Raw genomic sequence first — 11,599 nt, forward strand, 5'->3', positions numbered from 1 at the left:
GGAGGGAGAGAGAGAGCATGTACTCTGGTATCTCTTTTTAAAAGGACACTAATTCTATCAGATTAGAGCCATACCCTTATGATCTCATTTAATCTTAATTATTTCCTTAAAGGCTCCATCTTCAAATAGATCCATAGTGGGGGGTGGGGCTTTAACATGTGATTTTTCTTATAAGAGGTTGGCAGGGGATGCAAACATTCAGTCTATAACACTATTTAAAATTTATCTACCTTTTTTCAAGAATTCCTATATCCTTTTCTGCTTTTTTCCTTAGTACTTATTACTATGTAATATCCCATATGATTACTTATTTATCAGACATACTCTCTATCTCTACCACAGAAAGTAATTTTTATGAAGGCAGAGACTTTTGTCTGTTTTATTCACTACTATATTGCCTTTAACTAAAATAGAGCCTAGAGCACATAGAATGTCCTTGATACTATATGTATTGATTGAATGAAGGTTGTAGTGGGCAAGGCTGGTTATTTGGGAAAGCTGGAGTAAAGTACATTCCTAGCCAGTGAGATCTTCTTTAAGAGGAAAGTCCTAATTAATTAATTGTGTGGTCAGTTACTTATGGTAGATTTAATTAAGATCTTATTATTCAAGCCTGTAAGTTTAAGCATACATTGTATTTCTGAAGTAGTAGCTGCTTATAATTTAGATTTACTTGAGTTTTTTCCAGTTAGAAAAGATTAAAGGAAGAATCTTGAAAGATTAATAATCCTTGTTTGGAAAACTTAAACCCTGTATAAACCTAATGAACAGAATATAATCAAAGCATTTATGACTAAAAATTAAGAAACAAAGCAGCTGTTTTGGCAAAGGCAGCTTACTGAGAAATTCATTTTGATGCTGACAGATTGTATGCAATGAGTATAAGTAAAATGGCTTTCGAAATGTGGATTTCTTGTCTTTTTAACCTACTGTCAGCCATCTCTAAATCAAGGATGCAAAGATATACTTAGAAAAGTCTTTCTATGGCAGGTAGTTATGAAAATGTGGTTTTACTGACTAGCAGGATCAATCCTAGGTTAATTTTAATTAAATAATTCTTCATAGCTTTTGGCATTTTTCCTTCATGGGAGACTGGGAGAGATGTTCTTTTATCCCTTAACCCTTAAACTGCAGCACCTAAACCTCTACTCCCTAGCCTCTGCAGTTGCCCGTATGTACATTTATAGATTTCTTAAAGTGTATTTAAAAACACAACTAAGATACTATCTCATCCCAATATACTCTTTTCAATTTTATAAATTTTAAGGACTTTGTAAGTGCTTTCTAAATGAATATATTTTTATCTGTCACCCTTCCCTTTTCAAGTCTCTGTCACATATACACCCTTGAGGCACATCAGTCTAAGCTGACATACTTACTCTCTCTGCATGATGTAAAAGGACAAAGGAAAGAAAGGGCTAATAGGGTACTGCTTAGGGAAGACTCTGGAAATATCCAGAGATCATTAGAGCCCAAACTACCTCCTAAGCTTATAGTATGTTGTCCTCCAAGACTGATGAAAATCACCTATAGGCAATAATCTGGCATACATTGTCAACCTTGGAGAATCCAGGTGAGTAAAACTCCTTTCTGTGTAAAGATGCAAAAGCCTGCCTAAGAGCTGAAAGTAATTGTTTTGTCTTTTTCATACAATTTAAATTGCCACCATGAATTCTAGATATTGAAATTTCTTCTTAAGTGTTTGATTTTGAAGAAAAATCAAGCATTTTCTAGCAAACTGGTTTATGAAATAAGAAAATGGTATAAGATGGTGTGATTATTTTTTCAGTTGAAGTTATTTCAATAAATATGTACATTTTTTAAATTTTCTTGTTTATAAAAAGACTTTAAGGGGGATTATATAATATAATGAAAGAATCCTGGGGTAGGAATCAGAAAAATCTGAGTTCTAAACTAGGCTCTGACCTAACTTGCTATGTGACCTGGCCCAACTTTCATAATCTTTCTGGGTCTGTTTTTTTTTTTTTCTTTTTTAATATAACGAGAGGGTTTGACCAGTTGATGTCTTAAACTCCTTTTAGATCTAACATTCTATGAATCCAACTTATTATAACAGATGAACTCACAAATCTACAAATTCATATACATTAGGGCAATAGTATGACTCTATAGGTATAAATTATCACACTGTAAAACTTTAATTCCCCATAAATGCTCTAGAATGAATTTGACATGTCAGTGATGTCCAATTATTTTTATAGGTACATTCCTCTCATTGAAAGGAGCTGTGCTAACATTCTCCTGTATGGACCGAATGGGTGGATTAATGCAACCGCCATATGAAGTTTGGAGGGATCCAAACAACATAGATGAAAATGAAAAATATTGGAGAAGGAAAGTGGTAATGAACTCATCTTCTGCATCCCAAGAAATAGGAGATCATCAGTATACAATAATCTGCTCAGAAAAACAAGCCAAAGTCTTCTCACTGCCTTCTCAGACTTGCCTTTATGTTCATAACATCACGGAGACATCTTTTATACTGCAAGCAAATGTGGTGGTCATGTGTAACAGTGCCTGCTTGGCATGCTTTTGTGCTAATGGACATATCATGATAATGAGGTACTTGCCTTCTTATAAATTATCTGATAATCACAACACCAGCAAGGTACACTTCTAAAAAATATATGTGTTATGTGCAAGATGTTATGAAGAAGCAACCTGAGATCATTGTTTCGTTATATTTCTGGATGTTTTATTGTTCAACAATTTGATGAGAGTTTGGGGTTTTTCTGTTTTGTTTTGGTTTTTCTTTTTTGCTAAAAATGCTTGGCATTGTGAGTGAAATATATTTTTAATTGCTATCAAGGAACCTAAGAAAAGAATGATTTTTCAATCATTCAACAAATGTTTATTGAGCATATCTCCCAGATGCTATGCCAAGCACTGGAAATAAAAGATGAATAAGCTAAGTGGAAAAGAAATTAACTTTTACTTTTCCTGTGTTTCATACTTCACCCAAGAAATTTACATACAGAATTTCATTTGATCCTTAGAACTTCTCTAGGACATAGGAAAATAAAGTATTATTTGCATCCTCCATTTTACATGTGTTAATAAATTAAAGTTACACAATTTGCCTGAGGTTGCAAGTCTAGGAAAAGTGAGGCCAGTCTGACAACTAAAAGTTATCAGACACTTTTATAATAAAATATTGGCCAAGAGATTTCATTCTACTGTAGTGAAATGAAAATTTATGATACACAAAAATAATTATCATAAAATAAGCTCATAAACATATACTATATAGAAGTCATTGTCATTCTTTTTATTATCTCACTTATTTCCAAAAATCATTGAGACGAGCATTGTGCTAGGCCTGTGAAGGATATAAAAATTAGTAAAACATGGTCCTAACCCTTAAGAAATTCACCGTCTGGGGAGATAAGATAAGATAGATACACAGACATTATAACAAAAAGAAAATGTAAATTCCAACAGAGGAAATATAGGATTGAATTTTCTAGCTACAAACTAAGTTCCCAGAGTTCAAAGTCACAGCATAGTTGAACATGTATTATAAAAAAAGAGTTGTTGGGAGGACAGTAACATGGAGAGATGGTTTGAAGCAAATTGTTGAGGACTTTGAATGTCAGGCTGAGTTTGAGATTAATCAATTAATAGGAAATGGGGTTTTAAGCAGGTAATTAACCTTCTCTAGCCATGTGTTAGGACATATACAGGGAGAAGTTGAGATAGCCTTTTGAACTGAAGTGGTCTCTATATTGAAGGCAAGGAGGAAACAAGTGTAAGGGAAACTGACTGAATGCAAAGCTGATTTGTTGTGAACAGTAATGGAGGTTATTAAATCTTGAGGTTAGAAGAGAGTTTAAAGGTTAAAAAATTTTTTGAACTTAGATAACGGTTATGTTATTAGCATATAGGAAAGTCAGAAGGATTTGAAAAAGCTGATAAAGAGAAATTTAATAATAAATTGAGAATAAATATTTGAAATGTGAGGTGTTATAAGCCATCCAGCAGAGGTTTGGCAATAAATTTAAGATTTGCACTCTTAGAAAAATATATGTGGAAGATCCAGCTTTGGAAGTCATCTATATAAATGCATCAGTAAAAGTTATGTCAGCAAATGAGATGATAAAAAAAGATAGCATAAAAAGAAACAAGAAATTGCTTGAGCTGAGGATAGAAACTTGGGGGTATTCTACGTTTACGTAGTGAAAGAAAGAAAGAAGATGCAGCAAAGGAGATTGAGAAGAAGTCATTAGAAAGATAGGAAACGGACCAGAATTGTATAACTTCATTAAATAAAAAGAGAAGAATATTAAAACAAAAGAGGTGGTCAAAAGGTAGTAAAATATAGCAGAGAGATCAAAGAATTTGGGTACAAGAAAAAAACAGTAGATCTCACAACTGGTGGGATATTAATGATCTTTGAGAAAGCAAATCTTAGCACATGGTGGAAACAAAAGCTAATTTTCAAGGAGACAAGAATAGAGGCAGTGGTGTAGATCAGGGTTTGGCAAATTAATACCCAAAACAAAATCCACCTCCATTCCCCTATCTGATTTTGTACAGCCTGCAAGCATTAAGAATGGTTTTTACATACTTAATGGTTGAAAAAACTCAAAGAAGAATATTTCATGATATGTGAAAATTATACTAATTTTAAATGTCAATGCCCATAAATAAAGGTTTTGGAACACAGTCACACCCATGTTTCTGTATATTGACTGTGGCTGCTTTTGCACTACAGGGCAGAGTTGAGTAGTTGCAACAGAGACTATATGGCCTAGAGAGCCTAAAATATTTACTATCATAAATATTTATGGGCCCTTTTTCCCTAGTATTGATTATTCTTTCAGGAAATTTTGTGGTTAAAAGAGAGATGAGTCAGGAAAGTCATTTAAGAATGAAACTAGCTTTTGAGAGTTTTTTTTTTTTTTTTTTAAATACGGAAAATATGAGATTTGTAAGCCAAGGGAAAGTAGTGAAGGAGAAAATTTTGAATAGAAATAATCATTTTATGGTCTGTTCATTCTCTCATATATTTCTGATTCTTTCCAATCTAGTTCCCCCTTTCTCAAATTGTTTTTAGAAATGTCTGATAAGGTCATTTCAATCTTGTTTGAAAATGATTTAACTCCCAGACATGCCTCAGATTTTGGGGGAAAAAAAGGTATATTTGTGTATAAGTGGGTGTATCTCTCACACACATACATTAAGTCATTGATAAATGGTATCTGTCTTCCTCTGTCCTTTATAAAAGATGCTTGACGTGATAATGGTTACTTTGATATTGTGTCATAGTAGAAATTCTTCATGTGTTCCTGAGGATCCTCAAAACTCACTGAAAAGGAAATAATTTTGATATGATTTTAATAATACATATACATAGAGTGTAGCTAGGAAACAGTGGTGTGTACTCTGCTGTATGGTTTAAAGAAATGAATCCTACAAATTAGCATGCACCTGGACTCATTCATTTTCCCATACTGAGTATATTCCCAGGATCTTTTCAGACCCTATCAGAAGGTAACTCTCCTGAGCCCAGTCTTCTCAAGTCCTAGTTTTCTGACAGATATCAGGTAGCTAGCCAATGGTTACTTAGATCCTAAGTACCCAGACCCAGAAAAGCAAGTTTGAGAGTAGAGAGGAGAAATAGAAGAAGCTTATTTTTGTATGAATTCTCAAACTTGGCTGTAAGAGACGCTTTTTGTGAGACCCACCTTGTTAACCTGATGCTATTTCTGCATAGTATCCTGCATAGAATAAAGTCTTTTCTTCTGTTATAAGAGCAATTGTTTCCTAGAAGTTAGCAACTGACTTGCTCTTTCTCTTTTCCTACCTGAAGTGACTATACCTCTTTAATTTTCTTTTCTTGGCTTACTTATTGTTATACAATATGGACAATGTAGCACATCAGAAAAGTCGGTTGGAACCTCTTCCTCAACTCCACCCTTTAATTTGACTGAATCTATCATGGAAATCTGTTTAACTGGGATTGGTTTGGACTCATAGCTTAAAGAGCTTAGTTACTAGACGTGCTATAACAGATCATCTTTTAAAATATTCTTAAGATACTAGGTAATTCGTTCATCAATGAAGCTTTTGAATCCAGTGTGTCATTTACATTTACAGCACATCTCAATTCAGACAAGCCATGTATCAACTGCTCAATAGCTACATGTGGTTACTGGCTACCATATTGGAAAGCACAGTGCTTATTCCAATAGCACAGATTTCAGGTCCCATTTTACATAGTAAATTTCCAGGTCTCAAAGTAGAGTTACAAACCACTTTGATAAAGGAAATCAGTATTTTTTTCAAGGTGCTAGTTTTACGATCTGGGATAATTTAAAATCATTGTGCACACTTAGAATCAGTACAACGGTTTCAAAATTTATTTAATTACAAGTTTACCTTTTCCCTTGTGGCATTAAAGTTCAGATTAAAAGGCAGTGAGATTGGTTTTCGTCAGTGATTTGTAAAACTGGCTTGAAAAACAGTATCCAAAAGGACATTCTGATGAATATTTTAGCAAAATTATCAGCTACATTAGGATAAGCATATAGCTATGGGGTAAGACAATTCAGATGTGTGGTATTCATTTGGATGTGCAAATTCTGATCTATTATTTATAACTTATTCTCATTCCCTTACAGTCTTGGCCATATTTACTTATTAGTCATGCCTCCAGTGCAGTTGCCCTAAGTTATGGGTAATTTTCATTTCCTGTGTATAGAGTGAGTAAAGGAATGGGGAGCAAAGCCACTTCATTTCCAGGCACAGTGAACTGGACCCACACCACATCACTGTCAGTTTTGCCTTAAAGAAAGACAATCAACCAAGTATGCAGTCAGACACTTTCTACCTGTGGTGTTTCTGACATAACCAAATGCTGTAAGTCATTGTAGGAACATGTGAAGTGCTACAAAAAGTGCCCTGGAAATTGCTGGCCACTGCATTTAATCCATCAAGAACATGTGCTAAGCATCTATGTGAAACTGTGCCTGTGATTTTTTTTTTCATGTATATGATTTTATGTGAAAGTCTAGATTATTGGATCTTAAGACCCATGTCCAGGAACAGGAGTCAGCATAAGGATGCGGAACTCTCCTTCTGGCTGTGCCTGTGACTCCAGAGTCCTGTCTTACTGTGACTTAAAGTTTGATGGAGAGAAAGCTGTAGGATCCATAATTTCTGCCAGGAAACCAGGGTCTTTCTGTTCCTAACCTAAGAATGGGCACCCAGTGTTCTGAGAACACTTTCTGGGCTAACATGGTCCCCACACAGAGCTGAGAAAGAAAGTGTTCCCCTTCCTTGGAAGCACATGTAGAAGTTAAGAGCCTGAATCTCTTCTAAACCAGTAATTGACCTCTAGGCACCCACCATACTACTGCTACATTCAGGGCAGAAGACACTACTCTTTGTAATCCAGCCACCACCAAAAAGGGAACAAAAGGAAGGAAGGTTAAGCCACTGGATAATACTGAATCTGTTTCCCTAAGTGACTTAATCTTAGAGCAAGCATAACATCCGGGTTAATTTTTGTAAGGTATCTCCTTTTATTATCACCCTCATCATAGTTTCCGATTACCTCTTAAAGTAAGTGGTTTATTGACATTAGTATTTCTGATAATAGTTTACAAACTACAATAAACAAATTTATAAACATTACTATTTCTGATGAAAATAAAGTTGCTTCTCCCTCCAAAAAAAAAAAAAAAAAAAAAAAAGGAAAAGAAAAAAAGAAAGTCTAGTTTATTACCACTGAGCCTTGAAGATAAGAAGAAACAACCAGGCCTGGTATGGTGGCTCATGCCTATAATCCCAGCACTTTAAGAGGCCAAGGCAGGTGGATCACTTGAAGTCAGGAGTTTGAGACCAGCCTGGCCAACATGGCAAAGCCCTGTCTCTACTAAAAATATAAAAATTAGCCAGGTGTGGTGGCGCACGCCTGTAGTTCCAGCTAGTCAGGAGGCTGAGGCGTGAGAGTCACTTGAACCTGGAAGGCGAGATTGCAGTGAGCTAACTCCACTGCACGCCAGCTTGGGTGATACAGCAAGACAAATATAAAATAATAATAAAAAAAGAAACAACCATAAAATAATAGAATAAAAATTGATGTTTTTATGTAAAGATCTGCTTCTAATAACCTGCATATGATATATGGATTTGCTTTTTTCCATTCAGCCTACCTAGTCTTCGCCCAATGTTGGATGTTAATTATTTGCCACTGACAGACATGAGGATAGCACGAACATTTTGTTTTACCAATGAAGGACAGGCATTATACCTCGTCTCTCCTACAGAAATTCAGCGGTTAACATACAGCCAAGAAATGTGTGATAATCTACAGGTAGGTCAGGAGGTACATTTATGAAAAAGATATTGGACATGGTTGAGAGAATGAGAAAGATGTCTAAAAACTAAAATATTATTAGGTCAGACAATAAACATGCCTTTCCAGTAACATGTTTTGAACATATATTCTTCATTTTGAGCCTACCAACTTCTAGTATAGTTCTAGGTATTGCACAGAAATGATAAGAGGGAGACAATGCAAAGATCATTCACATTAATAGCTAATCTTTTCATTTATTTATTTTATTGTTTTTGCCCATGGAGAATCTTATGAAAGATTATAAACTCTCCCCTCAGGGTGGAAAATATGTATGTACATACAAAAACTTTCCATACCATTCAGGGAGTTCAAGAACTCTTGAAGAAACCTTGTGATTAAGGGACACACAAAACAAACATATGTCCTGTGGGTTAGAATTGAGCATTTGCCTTTGATTGTAGCAGTAAGCATAGCCTAGAAACAGAATAGATATAAATGTCTAACCCTGCTTAAGAATGGTCACAACATTTTTTAAAAGCATCTTGGACATTTAACTAGTTAAACCCCCTCATTTTACAAATAAGAAAACTAAAACATATTTATTATAATATAGGGGTTAAGAGCATAAGCTCTGAACTACTCAAGTTGTATTTTGGCTCCTCCATTTGTGTGACTTTGGGCATTTTACTTAACCTATCTGTACACTCTACTTTGGAGCATTGTTGTCAGAATTTAGTAAGAATTCATGTAAAGGACTGAGCTCCGTGCCTGGAATATAGTATGCTTTTTTTAAAATAAATAATAATAATAAATATTACTATCATCACCATTGTCATTCTACAGATATTTATTGAGTTTTTACTATATGCCTAATACTTGGCTAGACTCTAGGAACATGCTAATAAATAAGATACAAGTCCCTGCCTGTCAGTGTGGAGAGACAGAAGTAAACAATCACACTACTCTGTGGAAACTACTATATATGGCTGTGCCAGTACTGGGGAGACATAGAAGAAGGACACCTGGGTTGATGGAGCAGAAGGGAGGCAGTTTAACTAGTTGAGTCTCTAACGTGCTTTTTAAAAATTTTGTGACTATCTTTGCTCAAGGTTAGATAAACCTTTACAGCTGTCCTGTTTCTAGTCTATGCATACTGCTACAATCAGAGACAAATGCCCAATTCTAACTCACTGGATATATATTTATTTTGTGTGTCCCTTAATCAAAAGAAGTTAGAGAAGGATTATGGGCACAACTGACTTCCAAAGAGTAAATAGGAGTTATCCAGGTGACTGAATGGTTGGGGATGAAAAAGGTAAGATACTTTAGACAGAAGTCGTGGCATGCAAAAGCCTCAGGGCTAAGGAAACTGCCAAGAAAGTGCAGAATTGGGAAGTGAAAAGAGTGGAGGTGTTGTGCTTGAGAATTAGTCGGGTAGATCTTGCAGCGCCTTGTAAGCTCCCTAAGGAATCTATTATAGCATTTAACCCAAGGGCAGTGGTAAGTCATTAAAAAGTTTTAGCAGATTTGTTTATTAAAATAAATATTCTGGTTATAGCATGGCAGTTGGTTTTCAGGAAGCATGAGGATGGAGAAAAGTTAGCAGATTCAATAGCTATAAAGTGTAATCAGCTGGATTTAGGGTTATTAGATATAGGAGTGAGGGAAAGAAAGGAATTAGTCATTTCTCGGTTTCTGGCTTGGGGAACCAAATAGGTGATGGTGCCATTTCCAAAGAGAAGGGCTTCAGGAGGAGGAGCACAAGTCTCAGTAGAGGTAAGGGGAGATGATGAAGTTAAAATCATACTGGAAGTTTATAGGAAACCAATATTAGGTCACAGATCTCCTGACTTAGTCTAAGTTCCTTTCTCCACACCGATGGTTCTTAAACTTTGGTCTGCTTTACCAGACCTGCAAGGTCTGGTAAAAATATAGATAATGAGAGTACATCTATGTAGATTCTGATTTCATATATGTGGAATGCAGCCTAGATATCTGCGTTTCTAACAAGCATTTCTCTAGTCTTTGTAAAGCTCACCAAATATTGAAAACAATTGTACTTCACCCTATACAGTAGCTGCCTATTTTGACTCATTTAAATTATCTTTAATCATTTTATAATTTTGTACTCCTATAAAAATAGATCCAACCTTCCACATATCACCAAAGCTTTCCTATTTCATAGGGCAGTCTATGCTTGGTTCAGGGAAGGGTACCAGGATAAAAAAGAGGCTATAGTGACTGAAAAAGGATCAGAAGTCTAGTGGTAATTATTGAGCACAGGTGGAAATTAATCCTAGGGTAGATATACTAGCTTCCCATACTTTGGTGGAGGGAAGAAGAGAAGAGGACAGATAAAGGAAAATTTTAGAATGTTTGTTACTATAGAAGGGGAGGAATAAAAGAAATGCCAGAGGGAGAACTGTGAGCACAGCAAAAATCACCATGAAAATATATGAAAAGCACACTGTTTTTTCATGATGTCTCCTAATATATCACAGTGTTACCTTTTTGTATATTAATTGCTTTTTTAATGCTTTTTTCTTTCAATTTGATACAGGACATGCTAGGAGATTTGTTTACTCCCATAGAGACACCAGAAGCTCAAAACAGAGGCTTTCTTAAGGGACTGTTTGGTGGAAGTGGACAAACATTTGACAGAGAAGAGCTCTGTGAGTAAATTCCTGATTGTAAAAATGTATTGCAAAATAGAAGACATGTTTCTGTGTATGTGTGTGTGTAACTTAATGTAATATGTGATCTCAAATTCTAGACTACATATTTTTTGCTTCTATCTTAAAGTTTGAATATTTGTTTCCTTCTGTACCAGAAAAATTATTTGCGTTTACCAAACATGAAAAAAAGTGGTCACTTCATATTAGGAAATTGTGTAACAAAAATGATATATATAATTCATACAAATAATGAGCAAGCTAATAAATATCTCATTTACAAGTAGATCATACCTGCATGGCAATGTGAAGGTATTCAAAAAAGTCTGGAAAAAAGATTTTTAAATCGCCTGACTTTAATCACTGCTGGCAAACAGATTCCTTATTCAGAATGTAAGATTTATCAATCCTACAGAATAAATTACTTAAAAAATCTACCAGTGAGACTTTGATAAACAAAATCAAAAAGTATTACTGTTTATCAAAGTCTCACTGGTAGATTTTCTATTTATTTTATTCTTTAGGATTGATATATCTTACATTCTGAATAAGGAATCTGTTTGCCAGTAGTGATTAAAGTCAGGCGATTTAAAAAAGGCTT

The 11,599-nt window shown here is 34.9% G+C and overlaps 1 protein-coding gene across 5 annotated transcripts in view; it reads left to right on the plus strand.

Annotated features, from left to right (window-relative positions):
• STXBP5L (syntaxin binding protein 5 like) overlaps nt 1–11,599 on the plus strand; it is a 465,182-nt gene that overhangs the window by 444,822 nt on the left and 8,761 nt on the right. For all 5 annotated transcript variants that reach the window (XM_023214416.3, XM_023214419.3, XM_023214418.3 and 2 more), the window contains 3 exons: nt 2,223–2,583; nt 8,176–8,341; nt 10,887–10,998. In XM_023214416.3, coding sequence (XP_023070184.1) covers nt 2,223–2,583; nt 8,176–8,341; nt 10,887–10,998 — 639 coding nt within the window. The remainder of the gene's footprint in view (nt 1–2,222; nt 2,584–8,175; nt 8,342–10,886; nt 10,999–11,599) is intronic.

Source organism: Piliocolobus tephrosceles, chromosome 2, assembly GCF_002776525.5.
Source record: "Piliocolobus tephrosceles isolate RC106 chromosome 2, ASM277652v3, whole genome shotgun sequence".
Taxonomy (NCBI): domain Eukaryota; kingdom Metazoa; phylum Chordata; class Mammalia; order Primates; family Cercopithecidae; genus Piliocolobus; species Piliocolobus tephrosceles.